The sequence below is a fragment of the Lissotriton vulgaris genome, unplaced genomic scaffold (genome assembly GCF_964263255.1).
Source record: "Lissotriton vulgaris unplaced genomic scaffold, aLisVul1.2 SCAFFOLD_750, whole genome shotgun sequence".
In the NCBI taxonomy this organism is placed as follows: Eukaryota; Metazoa; Chordata; class Amphibia; order Caudata; family Salamandridae; genus Lissotriton; species Lissotriton vulgaris.
In genome coordinates this window covers 480,671-501,187 of record NW_028245030.1, presented here as the reverse complement: position 1 = coordinate 501,187, position 20,517 = coordinate 480,671, and the positions used below count along the sequence as shown (strand labels likewise).

The 20,517-nt window shown below is 45.8% G+C and overlaps 1 protein-coding gene across 2 annotated transcripts in view; it reads left to right on the top strand.

Moving 5' to 3' along the window:
- The window catches only part of MCMBP (minichromosome maintenance complex binding protein), a 208,545-nt gene that overhangs the window by 108,680 nt on the left and 79,348 nt on the right, over positions 1-20,517 (top strand). For both annotated transcript variants that reach the window (XM_086948988.1, XM_086948987.1), the window contains exon 8: positions 2,447-2,544. In XM_086948988.1, coding sequence (XP_086805114.1) covers positions 2,447-2,544 — 98 coding nt within the window. The remainder of the gene's footprint in view (positions 1-2,446; positions 2,545-20,517) is intronic.

Genomic DNA, 20,517 nt, shown 5'->3' with positions numbered 1-20,517 from the left:
CTGGCTCGCAAACACAGACCCAGATCATAGGCACACAAACTATTCCCCATACAACTACAAGTGCATAACAGCGTGCGACAACCCATCCGCATACTGACTAGGTCAACCAGAAAGGATGTGATGGCTGGACAGGTTCCAACCTGACGGAAGTCCTCACACCCACAGACATGATGCATCGTGGCGCCAGCACCCCGCCTGACCCACATATCTCGGATCACACTACCACCATCCCAGTTGAACAGCCCAGTTAATAGTTCAGAACCGCAACCGGTAGTTTGAACTTCGGTAGTCAGAAGGAAGGAGATGCATATTCATGTGTACAGACATGCACACTACTATCTACTATGATAAGGTATATTGAAATGATCATCCTGTGTAAACGCTAGATGTCATCACAGACAGACAACTATAATTACAAATGTTTCAAACATTCGAAATGAAGTCAATTTAAATGTACTATCCTGCAATATGTTACAAAAAAGAAAATGTTAATAAAAATATTTGACCAAAAATAGTATAGACCTTTAAGTCCCAGTATACAGAAAGCTTTTGGCTTAAAAAAGAAAGAAAACAAACTTGGTAGTTGGTCAGTTGGTAGGAATATCAGTCACACATCACCTTCACTCACCCAATCCAACTAGCCACCCTCTAGAGTTGGGCAGTCAGCTAAATCAGTGCATAATCTGGGCTCTTAGCTCAGCCTCCCGCAATCTTAGTTGAAGTTGCATAATAAGGTTTTGTGCCTGTATCAACCCCATATGAAATCTGAGAATGGCACTTCTTTTGTCATCAGGTATGTTTTTAGTGACGTGTATTGGGGTCTCAGCAAAAATGTATGGAGGCAGGGCTATCATTTTGACTAGAGCAATCATCCACCCCCCCCCCCCCTTCTGGTGGCAGAGGCTTCTAATAGGTCAGGTTGCCAGAACGAGGTCTGTGGTACACTGCTAAGAAAGAGACGGGTCATTTGGCGGCTGGAACCACATCGTTAGCTAAAGTAATGTGCAGTTTGTTGTTTTCATGTTTGTTTTTGCTCTTTACTATATTACTATATAATCAATAACAAGAAGTGTTTTAAAAAAAATGTAAAGAGTCAAGTCAGAACGATCGGCAGTGCCAAGCCGGTCCATCGGCTTCTGAGTGTGTAAGCGGGACTCGACTTAATTTAACTTCAGGCCTGATGCATGTTCCAAAATGTTCAGATAAATTGCAGGGCCTTTTAAAGCTGCTACCTGCATCTCTGAAGCTCCGCAATGTATCATCTGCATAGAGGGAGAACATACACATATACTGCCCTGTCATGTTCTCCCCCCCCAACCCCCCCCCCCCCTCCCCCCCCCACCCTCATGTGCTCATCTGTTAGAACTCTGTTGCAAGGGGCTCCATGGCTTAGGTGTACACGAGGAGAGAAATGGGACCATCCAAATGCCTGCCTCAGTAAATGGGCCATGACCCATAGAAATATTTTTCCTGTATAAATCCTGGCTGTGAGGTCAGTGTAGCAGTTTAATCCACAACAATATTCTCATTCTGAATCCCCTCTCTTCCAGCAATGGTAAACATGTATCCCAACTTTACGGTGTGAACGGCTTCTCCATGTCAATTAAAGCCACTACGGGGATCTGAACACTGTGGGCACTCAAATTAACCAGATTTGGCAGAAACTTTGAAATTCAGTTCGCAGTATTTAACCCAAGTTCTGGTAGTGCTGTTTAAGCATGGAGAGAGGGTGATAAGAAATTGAGCAATCTCACCCAAAAAGGTGTATATTTGAATTTCTGTTACTGTGCCCCATTAGAGGTTTGAAATGTGTGCAGGGCTGTATTTCAAAGAAATCTAAAATACGTTAGGAAATACAGCTTCTATTATATTTTAATTATTATTACCTTTAACCATGTTGTCAGTGTGTACCAGGTTACATCTTGAAATTATTTATTTAAAAAGACCAAACGTGAGATTCAAAGGTTGAAAAGGCATTCGTTTGATCTAATAAAGAGAAAAGGACTGAAAGAAGTTTGAAAATAAGCTTAGGACTTGGTTTAGAGTTTTCATCATAACTGAACTTTCCACAACAAAATGTATAATTTGAAGGACCAGAAACCATTCTGACTTTAAGCTTTGAAACAAATAGGCAAAGTTTTCCATTCGGTCTCAAACCTCTCTGGGAAAAACAGCTGAAAGGTTTTTTTCAAACTTAAGTTTTCAACCTAGATTTTATTTCATTTTTCTTTCTCTTTGTAGAGCACACCAGAAGTACTTGCTGATTTGTCCTACACCTCCCTATTATCGAGACACTTGAAATGCTAACCATGCCAAATTTATTTGAACTAGAAAATAGTCTTCTTCTTTTTTCTCCTTTCTCTTGTGTTTTTTTAAATCTAATTTTTGAGTCTCGGATTTCAGCGACCCCCGCTAAAATTAGTATTGTCGTCTTGTCTGTGCACAGGTGTATGATAGCTGGGATGGCTTAAAGCTGAACGATGTACTGGAGGTGTATGGCATTCTTTCAGTGGATCCAGTTTTGAGTGGGCTCAGTGAAGATAGGTGAGTGCCTGGATCATTTTCTGGATACAAGAGAAGGCATATTGTTGGAACATTCTGTGGCAACATCGCCATCACAGGGAACAATAAATGGCCAGTAATGCATAAATCACAGGTTATCCGCACTTGATTGGGGCCTGGGGGAGATGCATTCTGTGAGATATGCACTGGTGTTTGTGAATTAAGGTGCAAGGTGCAAAGCGTATTCATTTAAACTGCACCTATTCAGATCTCTACTACTAGGCATTAGTTGAAAAGTTGAGGCCTGATTCACAAAGAAAGCAGTAAATATACACTACATTCTCAGTGTTATACCTACATGGAAGTGTAGATTTACTGGGTTCAGGGATTCACAACATTTTCCTGGAATCTGCATAGAACGCTGCTCCAGGCACAGGTTTCCGTGTAGATTTAGGGGACCTTCGAGACATTCCCATTGGGATCCCATTCACACCGACTATGCAAATACACACTTTTTTCTCCATGAAGAAACTATTGGTTTGTAGAAATTGATGCTGTAGTTCACATGCTCTGCACATTCCTGCCATCAAGTGGTGGGCATGGACATGTCACTTGTTTTTCATTGAGGTGTAGGTTTTGATTTTGTGATCCTTGTCCAAAACCCACAATGCACCAGAACAAAGGCTACATTTGTTTTTGTTACCTCCCCCATCAACTACTTTAGGAATACTTCTCGTACTCTGGGACCATCAAAACACAATCAACATCCGTTTGACTCAATTGACTAGAATCGCCAGCATAGAAAGACAAACTTTCAGCTACACTTAAAGTTTTGTAGGGACTCGTAGGCTTTTTCTAGGTGCCAGGTTGTAGAAGAATTACTCTAGAGGAGGGGTGAACGGGGGAGGGATTTAGAGAATACACCCTTCCAATTTTGCCCCAGCTGCAATTCAAGATCCTTTGGTTGGACCATCACTGAGTTTGTAATCTCTTTTTCTTGAGACCACAAGAATCTACCTGCCGGCTAGGCCTTCAAAAATAAAAAGGCAATCAACTCTAGGAGAGAGAATCAGTGGTCCAATTATAAAATGCAGCATCACAACTCAACAAAATCAACACCAGTTTTCGTACCCATAGACCTCAAAGGAACTGGTTCAGAAGTGGGCTGCCAATCCGGATGCCAGGCAGGTCAAGCAGAACAGAGGGCTTGATGTATCAAGATACACTTTTGCGATTCTCAAATAGCGATTTTTTTTTTTTTTTTTTTTTTTTTTTTTTTTTTTAAGGAATCGATGTTTGAGAATTGCAAAATGGTATGTATGTAGAAATTCGCTATTTTTTAGCGATTTCTTAGAATTCCTTAATTGCGATTAGCAAATTGCTAATCGCAATTAAGGAATAATTTACCATTCATTTCTATGAGCCAGGAGGCCCATAGGAATGAATGTGAAATTATTCTCAATTTGCGATTCGCAATTTGCTAATCGCAAATTGAGAATTGCAAGGGTGTCCAAAGGACACTCTATTGCACCCTTGAAATAAGCATGGGTGCACATGTGGTGCACATACATGCCCTATGGGCATGTATGTGCATCACATGGCACTTTGAAAAATGCAAAAATGGGCATTTTTCAAGAAATTTGCAAATTACCACCAACTTGAAGTTGGTGGTAATTTGCGATTCCTTAGGGACAATTAGCAATTTTTCTTGCATCATACATTGCATTTAAGGAATCGTAAATTTTGCGATTCTTTACATGCAATCGCAAAATAAGGAATCGCAAATTTGCGATTCCTTATTTTGCACTGAAATTTGCTACATACATACCATTTTGCTCAAATGAGTTCGCAAACGCCGAAATTCTACCAATTTCAGCGTTTGCGAACCCATTTGAGCTTCATACATCTAGCCCAGAGTCCCTTAATACTATTCCCCAAGAACTGAAGATTTCGAGGAAGGGCAAGTCTTGGGGTCCCAACGGAAACCTGCACCCAGGACAAAGGCTAAGGTAAAGACTCCGGCCCATCCACTCCGAGGTCTTTTCACTATAGGACTCAGCCCACATACATACTAACTTGGATCCTGAGTGCTATTACACCCACGGCCAGTCTGAGTGGCTCACCTGTGCAGTAAAGTCTCCCTGGCAATCCTGCTCTCGTGTCCAGCGTTGAATGACCTCTCCTGCCCTACACAACGGCGCCTGCAGTGTAAATCCAGAGGCTCACTGCAACTGACTCCGGTAAGGAGTCTCTGATGTCGAAAGGTAAGCCTGCACCCTAAGCCCCTGGGCCTTGGTGAGCTGAACCGACTGTGCACTTACTACCCCCTACATCCCAGCTTACCTCTGCTGCTGTTGGTCTTCCTCTTGCAACCTCCAGTGCCACTCCTGCAGCCGCTTTGTTGATCAAAGAATCCTCATTAAAAAGCATTGGGCGCCCAACGACTTATTTTCACCCTGCACCTGGCCGCCCCTGTGCCACTGGTGGTGTATGTTTGGTACTGCTTTGTGGCCCTCCCTGTGCTTGTGCTAACCCCGAAAGCTTGGTCCCTGAAACTCATTTGTTCGAGGCATGTGGGCTGCTGAATTCATATCTGTGCATAGATCGCCGCCTAGTGGTCCGGATGATTGCACATTGTTGTCCTGGAAGAGTCTTCGAAGTATCACAAGATAGGTGGCTCCTCCCCTGGACTACAGTGCGCATGGGCATCCACTCCATCCTCAGATTGTTTTTTTCCGCCATTGGGTTCGGATGTATATTTGTTAACTCAAGTTAGGAATCTATAAAAAACTTTCTTTTTGGCCAAAAGGCCTTTAGTTATCGTCTGTATTGTCTTTGTGATCGGTGCCCAGTACTTGTTCCAGCTCTGTCCCCGAGCCGGACGTCAAGGAGCCGCGTGGCTTTTCGGCACTGAAGGCCCAGTCGACGCCAGAGGCCTTATCGGTGATCCATCATGGAACGGAGACCATTCAAGAGATGTCCCGTTTGCAACTGCAAGTATCCTCACATCGATGTCCACCCGGTGTGCAACAAGTGCCTGTCTCCGGATCACGATGAAGCCAGCTGTATGGCTTGTTCTCGCTTCTGCTCCAAGAAAACTATTCGCCTTCGACGCGCTGCGCGGAAGGAGGCCCAGCAGACGGCACCTGACCCGGTGGACATCTTCGATGCCGAGGATGATGAGGGAGTCGAGCAGGAACTTCAAGAGAACCTGTCTGATCCTACATCGGAGATCAACTCCAGTTACGACGCGGATGTGGAAATGGTCGATACTGAAAACATCGTCGACGAGGTAGGAGACGATGATGGGCCCTTTGGGGCCGTAGAAGATAGCTCGAGTGAGGAGCTAGGCCCAACCGTTGGTACGGGAGCCGAGACCAAAACACTCGATAAGGCTCAGGTCGAGGGATCGCCACAAGGCCTTACCCAAGATCGTATGCTTGGTTCTACAGCCTCGCCTCAAGGCCCGGCTACGGACATTTCTAACGAGCCATCGGTTGACCAATCGAAACCGAAAGCATCGGTGTCTATACAACCGAAAGCACTGGACACTAAATCGAAACCAAAAGTGCGTGTTACTTTGGTCGGTTCGAAGACCTCTGAACCATCGGCACCGACAAAACAGAAGAGTGTTATCGACCCGGTGAGGTCGTTAAAGGGTGTCGAGCCGAAGACCGGGGCACCGAAGAAACTGGTCAAGGACGTCGACCCGAAGAATTCTGCGCCGAAGGCTGTCGACACAGACCAGGGACTCGGAACTCAGAAAGTTCTCGATCCTAAGCGCCGATCCGACAAGGCTAAAAGCAGTACAGACCTAGAGTCCACAACTGGTGGTGGCTCGAAGGAACCCGTCGAGTCAACACAGCCATCCGCCTCTTTTTCGAAGCAAGTGTCGGACTCGCTGAAACGCATTAAAGAGAAGGCTACTACTGTCGGACCAAAGGCTACTCCACCCCCGAAGCCGGTCAGTAAACCTCCAAAGTCGTCGGCACCCATCCAGTTCACACTGCCACCGAAAGTGGTACCTAAGGCCTTCGCCCCTAAGACGGCCGTCGAAGCTACCAAGAAGGTATCCATGGGGCCGAAGCCTACAACTACGGAGGTGACCACCAAGCATCGACAGCCTCCGCCGGAGGGTCAGTCGAGGCAATTCATCGACGCCGAGACGGATAGACTTTCTATTTTCAAGCGAAAGATCGCCCCAGAACAGCCTATGGAGTCCTATAAAATTCCATTAAAGAAAGAGGGATTCTGCTACGTCACCTCTTCTCTTTGAACCTATTACACCACATGGACAAGACACTGCTCCTATCTCACCCACATACTCCGATGTGGAAGCAGGGGATGGTGACAATGAGGTTTACAGTTATCCTGTAGACACTGATCCAGAAGATCACACTGAACCCTGGACAGACGCTGCTGACCCAGGAGATCCACAAACAGCCCCAGACAGTCATGTCTATGCTATTAAAACCTCGCCTACTGAAGACACGGCTTTTTTTAATGCACTTATTGAGAGGGCAGCAAAAATCATGATGTCCAGCTCCATGCTGACCCTATTGAAGAGGATTTTTTGTTTGACACCTTCTCAACCTCAGAGAGAACTGTCAAGACTCTACCAATGCTGAAGGGTGTCCTAAAACATGCTGGAGACATTTTTAAGGAGACCGCAAGGGTGATAAACCCCAGAATTGAGAACAAATACAAACCAGCACCTGGGGACCCTACATAGATCAAGGGACAGTTGCCGTTGGAATCTCTGGTTGTTTCCAATGCCCGGAAGAGGGCGAACTCGCAAACAACGGGTGATGCTACTCCCCCTGCCAAAGAATCCAAAGTGCTAGAAGCATCAGGGAAAAGGGTGGCAGCTCAAGCGGCCAATATCTGGCGAATCTCCAACACACAGGCACTCTTAGCCAGATATGACAGAGCTCATTATGATACACTTGAAACCCTGCTACAACGCTTGCCAGATGAGTATAAGGAGGCAGCTGAGATGCTCATACAAGAAGGAAAACTTATATCAAACGCATCTATTAAGTGTGCGCTGGACGCAGCAGACACTGCGGCCAGGGCAATTAATACAAGTGAGATGTTACGGCGACATGCCTGGCTGAGAATCTCCGGTTTCAAGCCTGAGATACAAACCACCATACTAAATCAGCCTGTTCACCCCCGATCACTTATTTGGCCCAGAGGTGGACACCACCTTGGAAAAAATCAAAAAGGACACAGAGACTGCAAAGTCTATGGGGGCCCTACAGTCACAGCAGTTCAGGGGTGGTTCCTTTCGTCGCTCCAACAATAGAGGAGCTTTCAGAGGCCAGCTGTCCCAGCAGACACAATACAGTAAAGGAGGCACGCAGACCACCTACACCAAACATAGTAGGGGTGGCTATCGTGGAAACAGCACCAAGGGCAGAGGTCGTGGAAACAGCTCCTGATCCTCCGCCACTAACAAACAGTGACGTCTTGTCACTGCCCCCCGACCATACCACACCGGTCGGGGGGAGACTACAACAGTTCCTGCCGGTCTGGAAATCCATCACTACAGACAGGTGGGTGAGGCAACTTATCCGATACGGTTATTGTCTGGAGTTAACATCCACTCCACCCAACATTCCCCCAAGACACCGTCCTATGTCCACAGAGCATTTGCAATTATTGCAGCAGGAGGTAGTCGGCATGCTGCAAAAAAGAGCCATAAAGCTCGTGCCTGTGGAAGAAAGGGGGACAGGGGTGTACTCACTGTACTTCTTGATCCCAAAAAAGGACGGGTCCCTCAGACCATACTGGACCTCAGGCCCCTAAACCAGTACATTCTCTCAGAACACTTTCACATGCTCACATTACAGCAGGTTCTACCGTTACTCAGTCAGGGAGATTTCCTCGCAACATTAGACCTGAAGGATGCATATTTCCATATACTGCTACACCCGTCACACAGAAAATACCAAAGGTTCACCATTCAGGATCAGCATTATCAGTTCAAGGTCCTCCCTTTCGGAGTGACGACAGCGCCCAGGGTGTTTACCAAGTGCCTGGCGGCAGTGGCTGCACACCTAAGGAGACAAAATGTTCACGTCTACCCTTATATGGACGACTGGCTTGTCCAGGCGAAGTCGGCCCAGCAATGTGCCGCCCACATGTCCCACACCATTCACCTTCTTCACGATCTGGGGTTCTCACTGAATTATCTAAAGTCCCACCTTCAGCCTGCCCACGTACGGCAGTATCTGGGCGCGACAATAGATACTCTGGCAGCCAAAGCACAGCCAAATTCAGTGAGGATCAACAGCATGCAATTGCTGATACAAAAATTCAAAGCACAACACTCGCTTCCAGCACGGGTGTTCATGCAGTTGATAGGGATGATGGCCTCCTGCATCTACATAGTCCCGCACGCGAGACTACACATACGTCCGCTTCAGGAGTGCTTAGCACGTCAGTGGAATCAGGCTCATGGACAATTGAAAGACCTAGTGTTGGTGACCGGTCGCACATACAACTCTCTGCATTGGTGGAATCCACAAAACCTTTGCAGGGGCCGACCGTTCCCGGAGCCTGTGCCACAGATTATACTGACAACGGACGCATCTCTCCAGAGATGGGGAGCTCATGTACTCCACTACACGGTGCAGGGACTATGGACAACACAGCAGATAAAGATGCACATCAACCTTCTGGAACTGATGGCTATCTTCATGGCGATGAAAGCATTCAAGGTACATTTGTGCAACAAGGTTGTGTTGATCCGGACGGACAACATGACGGCCATGTACTACATACAAAAGCAGGGAGGTACACACTCTCCACAGTTGTCTCCTCTGGCTCAAAGCATGTGGAAGTGGGCCATTCAGAGAACATCTTCCTAATGGCGGAACACCTCCTGGGCAAGGACAATCAGATGGCGGACCTGCTCAGCAGGTACAGCCACCAGATGCACGAGTGGGAGATACATCCATCAGTACTCAGACCGTACTTCCAGTAGTGGGGTCATCCAGAGATAGACCTGTTCGCCACAAGGGAAAACGCAAAATGCCGAAGCTTTGCTGCCAGGTTCCCACAGTCGCAGGGAAATGTGATATGGATGAACTGGTCAGGCATATTTGCGTACGCTTTTCCCCCAGCACCTCTAATACCGCTGGTGGCACGCAAGCTGAAGCAACACTCGTTGACTCTCATCCTGGTTGCTCCAACGTGGGCACGCCAACGATGGTACACCATGTTTCTAGAACTCTCTGTGGTACCGCATCAAAGGCTGCACCTCACACCCAGGCTTTTGACGCAGAGCCATGGCGACATTCAGCATCCAGATCCGCAATAGCTCAACCTGGCGATCTGGCTCCTGAGGTATTAGAATTTGGCAAGAAAGCCCACCACTAGAGCATGTTATGCGGCGAAATGGAAGCGGTTTGTCATTTATTGTACCGACCACAACACCAATCCGCTAGATGCATCTACTCACAACATCATTTGTTATCTGTTACATCTATACAAATGCAATCTGGCCTATGCTTCCATTCGTATACATTTGTCCGCAATAGCAGCTTATCTCCAAAACGGGCAGCATCTCTCACTTTTCAGAGTGCCTGCCAACAAAGCCTTTCTGGAGGGACTCAAACGAGTTATTCCTCCCAGACACCCACCAGCACCTTTATGGAACCTAAATGTGGTCCTCACAAGGCTGATGGGTCCACCTTTTGAGCCTCTACACTCATGCAAGATTCAATTCTTGACGTGGAAAGTGGCTTTCCTAATAGCAATCACATCGCTACGACGAGTTAGTGAACTTCAGGCACTAACTATCCAGGAGCCATTCATACAGATTCACTCCAACAGGGTGGTACTCTGCACTAACCCTAAGTTTCTGCCTAAAGTAGTTTCACAGTTCCATATCAATCAGACTATAGAACTGCCAGTGTTTTTCCAGAATCCTGAGTCAGTGGCAGAGAGAATGCTCCACACACTAGACGTCAAAAGAGCTCTAATGTACTACATAGATAGGACAAAAGATTTTAGGAAAACAAAACAACTGTTTGTTGCCGTTTCGCCACAACACAAAGGCAACCCCATTTCCAAAGCAGGTATAGCCAGGTCGATTGTTAAGTGCCTTCAGATTTGCTATCAAAAGGCTAAGCGCACATTAACGGTTCCCCCAAGAGCCCACTCCACGCGAAAGTTGGGGGCCTCCATGGCTTTCCTTGGAAATATTCCTTTAGAAGACATATGTAGAGCAGCCACATGGTCTACCACACACACATTTACAAAACACTACTGCATAGATGTGCACTCCAAACAGCAGGCAGCTGTAGGGCAGGCTGTAATAAAAACACTTTTTCAGACTGCTGCAGCTGGCACGGGCGGCCGCGGCTAATGGAGGGACTGCTATATATTCTATGCACAGATATGAATTCAGCAGCCCACATGCCTCGAACCGAATATGCTACTTACCAGTATGCATCTGTTCTTGGCATGTAGGGCTGCTTCATTCATATTCATATCGCCCGCCCTCCTCCCCGTCGCCTGTAGCGGCTGCAGCACTCAGAATTACTCTTAGCTTGGTCATCACTTACGGTATTACACTCCATCTTTTCCACAATGGCGAAAAACAGTCTGAGGATGGAGTGGATGCCCATGCGCACTGTAGTCCAGGGGAGGAGCCACCTATCTCGTGATACTTCGAAGACTCTTCCAGGAAAACAATGTGCAATCATCCGGACCCAACACTAGGCGGCGATCTATGCACAGATCTGAATGTCAGCAGCCCTACATGCCAAGAACAGATACATACTGGTAAGTAGCATATTCGACTTACCTGCAAGCAGTGTGGCTTCAGGCACCACCTGTCTCTATTGGAAAGCATTGGGCCGAACTCAGATTTTGACCTTTGCACCCAGCCGTCCCTGTGCCTCTGGTGGTACAGTTTTGGTACTCACCTGACCCCTGGCCTTTGCTGACCTTTGGCCTCAGAACACTGGGATTGTAAGTTTAATACTTAACCGTTTAACTGCAACATTGTTTTCCCCATAGGAAAACATTGGACTATGTGAAAATGTTTCTAACTGTGGAATTTTCAAAGTGAAAAGTATTTTTAATTTAAAGCGTATGTACCTTATTACGAAGACCAGGGTCTTAAAAAAAAAAAAAAAAAAGGTACAAAGTATAATTTTGTAAAATTGATCTGGATCTCCTTCTTGAGTCTTCTGTTCAATATTGATCACTGTTGCACAATAAATGTCTTGCACTCCTCTTGTAGTCCTAAGGCTGCTTGCCCTCACTACTACTAATAGAGCACTTTGGGTTTTGCATTGAGGCCTTTACACTTTTGGGGAACCCCTGGACTCCTTGTACGTCATTACCACCTAGTGATATCATATACAGAGCTAGCTTCCTACAGCATTTCAAAGGCTACTGCCTCTTCTTCAGACTTAGTGTCTACTAACCGTGAGAACAATTAAGAAAGTATTGGAGATAATGGCTTCCAGCAGCGCCATAGGGCCTCCTGCTTGGCAGCACATGCATCCTATACAGGAATATTTGTCCAAGCAGTGGCCACAGCCAACGGCAATATCTAGTGGTAGTGGGATGATCTAGGGTTGGTACAGCGGACAGTTCAACACTACCTCAAATGGTCGAGCAACAAGAATTTCTGGAACCTTCACATCGGATTACCAATTCTATTGACTCCTCACTTAGAGTGGGGAGCACATCTGAACAACTAGCCTGGTCAGAGGACCTGGACGCAGGTACACCAGATGAGTCCTTGTAGCAACCAATGCTAAGCACACGTATATATCAATACAATGTTGTCACATAAATCATTGCACAAGAAAGAGTGGTGCGTTGTATTCGGTCTGGAGCTGATAGTCGCCACAACCAGCAATCCCCTACCTGGCTGTGTTCTTTTGGCCGGGCGGGACGCCGATACTTCCCCTGCAGGTTCCCCACCGCTGCCATAGAAGCCATAAGCGCGGTCGCGGTGCGGCGGAACTACAACACCCAAGCTGCCTTGCGGCTGGAAGCCGCGACAGAGATTTTCGTGCCAGGAGGCGCTTGAAATTGGCAACATCCTCCGCTCCGCGGGACGCCGGGCGAAGCCCGGGCAAAGGGCGGGCCTTCTGTGGCCAGAGGAGGCTGGGCTGGGCCCGAAACCCTGCTCAATTCTCCGCGGATGCTCCCTGGAACTGCAAGCACTCATATCTTATATACTGTCTTGCATATTTCTATCATTGTGGCCATTTGTGACTGACTATTAAACCATCACTGCAGAAAAAACTTATAACTAGCCTACCTGAACAAATTATCTTCTTCTTGAACAATGACGTGTGGAACTAGAAGCAAGGCTGCAACTGGAGGGGCAAAGCTGACAGGAACCCTTGATGACTTTATAGTACGCACAAATACACTGATAGATCAGGGAATTGTGCTCATGGAGAGAAGGGTATCCCAGGATCTAGCGTTTGCAAAGAGGTCTTCTATGGGCCACATTGCTGAGGTTCGCAGCCCGGATAATGTGATCAGTAATCCTACCCCTTTGCAGACACACGTAGAGGTCCATAACAATACTTGTACCCAGCCCGCACTTCGGGATTCTATCCCCGGTGATTCCCAGGACCTGACACCATCAGGAAATATCCTGATTACCACACAAATAGATTCCCAGGTGGAAAGTACCAATAATGATTTGCGAGGGAAAAGGGAGGGAGCAATTCCAAAAAATAGACATACAAAAAACACCACCACCTCTAAGAAGACCAATTCGGTAACTGTGAAAAAACAGAGAGCCCAAAATAGTAAAGAACAAGTGAGGGAAACTTCCAGGGCGGATACAGGGAAAGAAGAGGTTGGCTCTAGAATATTACCTCTGACTATTGATGATTCCATTCTAGATGACACTTTGGCTGATATTTTTTCTAACAGCACTACACCCAATAGTACAGGCATCAGTGTAGATAGGGATGATCTATTTATATCTACACTAAAGACCCTCATTAAATCCTTATCGTCTCCCCTGGAAAATAAGCTTCTGGTAATAGAAACCCAACTTAATGTGCTACACAAGGATATAGAAGCCTTGCGTATGACCCAGGCTAAAAAAGTAGGCCATTCAACTCTACCTGTGAATAAACCATGAACAATAGACAAGCCATTAACTGAAGTAAAAAAAACCACCTCCCAAAACACCATTGCCAAACTCTTGCCCGCCTGTAACAAGTAAAAACTGTGTTAAATCCACTTCGAACACTGAGGCTATCACGAATAAACCAGTCACCTTAATTATCCCCACCCACAGTCCTGATAAAGTCCACCAAGATAGGACTGAAAAACGCAGAGGGATCAATCTACCACCTGAAGCATGCCAATACGTGGTAATACTAACTGGGGTCCCTGAATTGGTTCCCCAAACCACGGAACCATTTTGGGCTCTTAAAAATAAGGTGCTTCAGTGGCTAAATTCTAACCACCCCCTTTCAACAACAGTAACTAGTAACATCTTGATGGTTCAGAGGGTTCCCTGGGTGAGAAACTAGAAAGAGTATTCAAGGAGACTGTGTGGTGGTAACCTTTGAAGACCCAAGAACAGTGGACCATATTTGTCTGGGGGCAAAGAGAAATTATGGATTATCAATTGTGGCAAGACCACTCTTTTTTCTATATGCCAGCACAGCCAGCGGACAATAGATGGAGTTGGATGAGGGGCTCAAATTATCCCAGGGGAGTTTGGGTGCATGAAATGCTTGGGGACCCAACCCAAAATATTTGGGGAGAGGGGGTAAATGATGGATGGACCTCAATACACCGAAGGGCGGGGAGAATACATTATAATGACCGACAGCAACACGCAGAATGGATGGGCCCACAATATGTCCCCTTTACCATCCCTTGCTATAATCGGTTTAGTGAATTAGAGGCAGTGGATTGACGTGCAGAACACAGAGGCCCTACAGTCTCCCTTATCCGTGTCCACCCTTAGTAAGCCTATGGATAGTAGCGGAAATCAGTCACTCCCTGATTTGATGATAAGAAAGGAAAGTGAAATGCCCAGTAATAGTAGCGTCAGGCCATTAACCGTTCTGGATAATGGTTCCAGGCAACCGGCCTGTCTAATTGGCAGTTGGAACATAGCGGGTATTGCATCCAAACTGGAGTGTCATACTTGGCTAGAGTTTGTAAATAGTTTAGATATATTATGTTTCCAGGAAACTTGGTCCAAAGAACCCACTAACCTTAATGGATATGTCTCTTACTCTCTACCCGCTCTGGCATCTCCATCAGGAAGAGCGAAGGGAGGGCTTTTGGTCTTGATTTCTGTTAAACTCCCTATTATGGTGAAAAAACATGTGCTAGTAGGCGCCCATTCACAGAATCTATGGCTGAAACAGACAACGTCTTTGACAGTTCACAGCATCTGGTGGTAGCTGCCCTAGAGAGTGCCCTTGAAGCTATTACTATGGGTTCTAATGCTGCTTTTGAAATGATATGGGTAGGCGACTTTAATTTGGTGGTTTGCCCTCTTTCCGATCGAAGGGTATGCAGGATTGTTGACCTGAATGGGGATGCCGATATCCATTTCCCACATAATCAATATGGGGATTCACTGAACAACTTGTTAGCTGCCTATGATATGGAAATTTTGCCTTTTGCTAAAGATATCTCTGGTGCCAACATCCCAACCTTTACAGGACGGAACTCAAGTTCCATAATTGATTATATCTGCATGTCCTCCCACCTCATTTCCTGGTGTAGGGCGCCTAGGGTTGTGGATTCTTCCCTGCATAGCGATCATAATTGTGTAGCTATAGAGGTGACCTTTTGGAAGTTAAATTCAGCCCTTAATAATGGTGTTATTGTTAACATTGAACCACACAGAACAAATGGATTTAGAATTAGATGGAAGGGGGACAAAGCAGAAACGATGTCTACTGCCATCGTCAGGAACTGTTTTTCGGATATCATTGCCATTCTGGATAGTGATGCGGATGATAGTGAGACTGTAGCCAATTTTATTAAAATTAATGCCCTTACTGAGATAGTGATGACCAAAACTGGCAAGAGGAAATTTGACCGACAGAGGGGTGGTTTGACCATGCCTGCACCCTCGCACTGAAAAAGTTAAAGGATGCACTCACTGTAAAACCGAGAGTAACGAGTGTGGTAACACAACTTAGATTTATCTACCAGGAGGAAGTTACGCGTAGAAAGAAGGAACTGCAGCTGGAAGCCTGGGATAACTTGGCTCTGGCAGCAGAAACTTCCAATAATACGCTATTCTGGGCCACAGTGAATGGTTCGTTCTTAAAGGACGACAAAGTCCCCGAATTGACTTCAAATGTTGATTCTGACTCCTGGGTCACTCACTTTACATGGTATTTTTGACTCGGAGGGTTGGGCTAGGGTTCGTGATGGCACGTGGCCTGTTCCACTAAATATTACTCTAACGGAAGTTGAGGATAGCATCAGTGCCAGTAAAGGGGGCAAAGCCCAGAGCCCTGACGGGGTACCTATTGACGTATATAAATTTATCCCTGAGCTCTGGGGTCCTTTGTTAACCAAAGTTTTCAATGCTGCAGCCTGTTATGGGGTTCCTCCTTCGTGGGAGGAATCCATCATTGTCCCAATTTACAAGAAAGGTGACGGGGGAGGTGAAGAATTATCGCCCCATCTCGCTATTAGACTCTTCTGTAAAAATTATGAGTCAGGTGTTACTTACAAGATTAAAAGAGTGGGCCTCCTCAAATAATATTCTTGCAGACTGCCAATATGGTTTTTGGAAGGGGAGGGGAACCATCGAACAATGCCTCAATCTTTAACTCTTGATAGGGAAGTATACCCAGGCAAAGTCAGGCTCCCTCTACCTCTGCTTTGCGGATTTGAGTAGCGCCTTCGACCTGGTGGACCATGGCATTCTATGCCAACCTATGTATGAGTGTCCGTTATGGCCCAAGTGGGGAATGTACACCCAAATTTAGGATAGGGCGGGGTATTAGGCAGGGGTGCGTTCTCGCCCCCTCCTTTTTACTCTTTTTATCAATGAAGTTGATAAAGTTCTTAAAACTATTGTGGCAGACGCCCCTAAATTAATAATATCGACGTCCTGGTATTATTATACGCGGATGACGCGGTGCTGCTGTCAAGGACTCCCCTGGGTTTGCAACGACTTATGGATAGGTTTTCTCTTTTTATTGGTGAACGTAAATTTATGTGGTAAAGGAAGGGGGAAACATCGCCCATATTTAATTGATGGCCAGAAGGTCGCACTTGTGGACAATTTTTGCTACCTGGGTATAACGTTTTCTAAAAATAAAGGCTGGGGTTGTGAGCTCAATAACGTTCGGGCGAAAAGCGGACATGGGGTATGCACATTTGCCACTAAATTGGGTGATAGGCGGATTGAAGACCTGCTTACGATCTATGAGGCGAGATCCCTATCGATTGCAATTTATGGAGCTGGGATATGGGGTTTCGCATCTGTAAGTAGTCTCCAGGTGGAGGAAAACGGTTTCCTTAAAAGACGTTTGTGCTTACCTAAATCCTCTTCTAATGGTTTAGTCCACAAGGAACTAGGATTCCCCCATCTGTCTGATTTAATTGCTTTAAGACCTCTAATGTTATGGCGTGCTTTGTGGGCGAAGGAAGAAACGTCCTTAAACAGAGCTCTTATAGGGGACTGTCTTTCCCTTGATAATTATCTAAAGATCCCCTAGATTAAATACGTAATTAACACCTTTAAGGAGATCATTGGTATTGATGTCAAGGGGGGACAGCCTAGCAGCCTCCGACTTGTCTAAAGCTGAACTGAAGAATGCTTATTTAATGTACAAGTCTGAGCAGTGGCGATGTAATGGAGCTAATTTATCCACTTGTTCCTTCTATGCCAAATATAACGAAAGTGCGGGTTTTCAACCTTATTTAAAGCATGTTAATAGAGCGTCCCACCGATTTGTCTTGACTCGGATGAGGTTGGGGATTGTGCACCATTTGGTGGCTTTCCCTTCCCTGAACAAGCACCCAGAGGGCGTGTGCCCATGTGACAATAGCTCCGCTCAACGCACTCTGCACTTTGTTCTGATATGTAAGTTATATGAAAATGTTCGTATCTCCTTTTTAAAACCGGTCTTTGTTAAGTTCGGTGTTAGGACAGTTCACGATGCCTTGAAATTGCTTTTTAATTTAAATCATGTTGATATCTGCTTTTTTACTGCTACTTTGCTTTTGAAAGCAATTAGGGCCAGGAAAAGTATGATTTTTTAACTATTTATATGGACTTTTTATTATGTTCTTTTACTGATGAATGTACCCTGCTTGTATTTGCTGTGCTTTTATGGACATTGTTTTTATGTTCCGAAATAAAGCCTTATGAACTGAACTGTATTCGGTTCTTTCTTTTAATTTACAATGCCCAGCCAACACTTGTTTAGTCGATAGGGGACTACTTCAGGGCTAGAAGAACATGACAAAATCCGTTTTACAACCAATTATTATCAACCATATATGAAACAAGGTGAAGGAACCTATCACCATTGTGTAAACACCAAATCAGATGGTGTGTATATACAGACAAGATTTACAAAGTCAACAACTTCCTCCGTCCCATGGAAACCCATGCATCCCGTACCACTGGGTCCACATATCAATTATTGTACTCCGCATTCCACAGATTACTCCAGTATTGGAACTTTCATAGATTCCCATTGCTTGTATCATTCCCAGTCGTCAAGATGGGAGTCCCCGGTAAATAAAAAATACCATAGAAATAGGTACAAAAGAAGAATAAGGCCTAGACCTCCTCTTGTTTTGTAGCATATCCACCTCTTTTTGTAAAAGAGACCAAATAAAAAACAGCCAATCAGAACAGCCTCACCCCATACAACCTTCCAGAGAGAGCCTCAGATTTTCTACCGCACGTTGTGCAAAGGACTCTTCCCCTGAGCTCTGCTCAGTTTTCTTCAATTTATTCCTTAAATTTAACCTACTTTTTCACTTCTACTCTTCACCTCAAATTCAACATGTCAGACAAGGAGAAGAAGGCTCTTTTCAAAGCTTGTGCCACCTGCTCCAAAAAGAGACTTTATGTGGAGGACAAACATAAAGACTGTATTTATTTTTTGTATCCGGACCACAAAGCTACTGACTACAAAATCTGTCGGACCTTCTCCATTAAGACCTTGCGAGACCATGAGGGACGTCTACTCTCTTGGCTTCAAAAACTAAACTCACGGAAAGATCCTGTCTCCAGTGACGGTGATGATGTTTCATCAGCTTCTTCAGCAAGGAGATCACAAAAAAGGGTAGGTCTTCACCTTCGCTTCTTCAGACTCCCCTTCAAAAGTCTTACAAAAGACCTGTAATAGGTCTGACAGGCTAAGTCCCATCAAATCTCCTTACTGAAGTGTAAAGGAGAGGGAAGGACTTGCTCCAGAAGTGGCACCTGCGAAGAAGACAAGCTATGTGCCTTCTGCTTCTCGTCCTTCTGAAGGCTAAAACTTAAAATAAACAGCTTCTGTCCCACCTGAGAAAAGTTAGCTCGTGGACAACACTGATATTGATACCGTCGACGACGACTTAAAAAACTTTACCGGCATCTACTGTCGACGAGAGTTTCCTAGTCTCCACCGGCTTCGACGATGCCACGCGCAGATGTGCAATTTACTCTGTTGTCGACGTCTACTCTGATGGCGTCTGCGTCAACAAGGGTGATGGTGTTGACGACGACAGCTTCCTGCTTGGTTATGACGGACGCGTTAACGGTGGCCCTCTTCCGTAGACGGTTCAAACCTAGTCGGCGGCGGCTCCGTCGACAATACAAAATGTAGCAATTTCTATACCGAGACATCGCATTACACCAGAAATTACTTCTCCCCGGAAAGTGACACCCCTGCCTCGAGCTCACTTTTTAGAAGAGGAGTTTTCTGAGGACGATGACGGTCCTTACGGTGCTGCTGTTAGTCCATCTCAACTGCATGTTAAATATCAAGGCTCTGACAAGTACTATATGGAGAAGCAACAATATGAGCCACAATTGAGGTCTCAGGAGCATTATCAACAGGAGATGTTCTGTATGCCATCTTCCCTCATTACGGACTTGCAGGTCATGCTATCTGATTACAGAAGGAGATTTCCAACACTGTCTCCTGTCCAGGAAACAGTGCAAGTGCCTCCAACTCCACTTTCTTTCCCGGTTACACCTCAGCTTCCTCCTCGAACTTCTTTGCCGGAGTTACCTGAACCGAAGCAAACGGTGGTTACTGTCCAGGATGATACATCCGATGATGACCAAGGGACAACGACTATCCCAGATCCTGACAGGGAATGGGGTGATTACATCATTCATGATCCCACCTCTCCTGTTCCAGAACCGGCGGATTTCCCTCCTGCAGATATTGAGCGTTTCGATCTGCCCATTCCATCTGTGTAGTCGGAATGTTTCTTATAGGACTTTAAAGAACCATACAGGAGGTCAGTACTCTCTATCCCTATCATGGGTTACGTCTGGGATGAGGGGCTAACGGTTATGAAGTCTCCTGCCACAGTCATACCTGTGCTTCCTCGTCTGGAAAAGAAGTACAAGGCCACTAAACCAGCCTAAACCAGATGCTGTAAGTTCTCAAGCGATTCAGAAAAGGGGGTGGTGATGAACAGAGTGTCTGAATTAAGCAGACCACTCTTACCCAGTCCAAAGATCAGCGCTTGATCCATCACAGTTATTTATCTCACTGCCCCATCCCAGCTCAGAACCTGGCTATATGCAAATCAGTCTGTCCCTGGCCCAGTGCATCATGGGAACAGGGCAGACTACACTACCAAGCCAATTCTTCACCAGAAAGGAGACAAGCTACCGGGGACCGGTTTCTGGCATTTCAGCCGTCTTCGGCCCGGCTTGCTTGAATCCTGATGGTGCAGTGCAGGCGGATTTCCCTCCTGCAGATATTGGAGGCTTTCATAATCTAATGGAGAGAGCTTCTAAGCGTTTCGATCTGCCCATTCCATCTGTGTAGTCGGAATGTTTCTTAT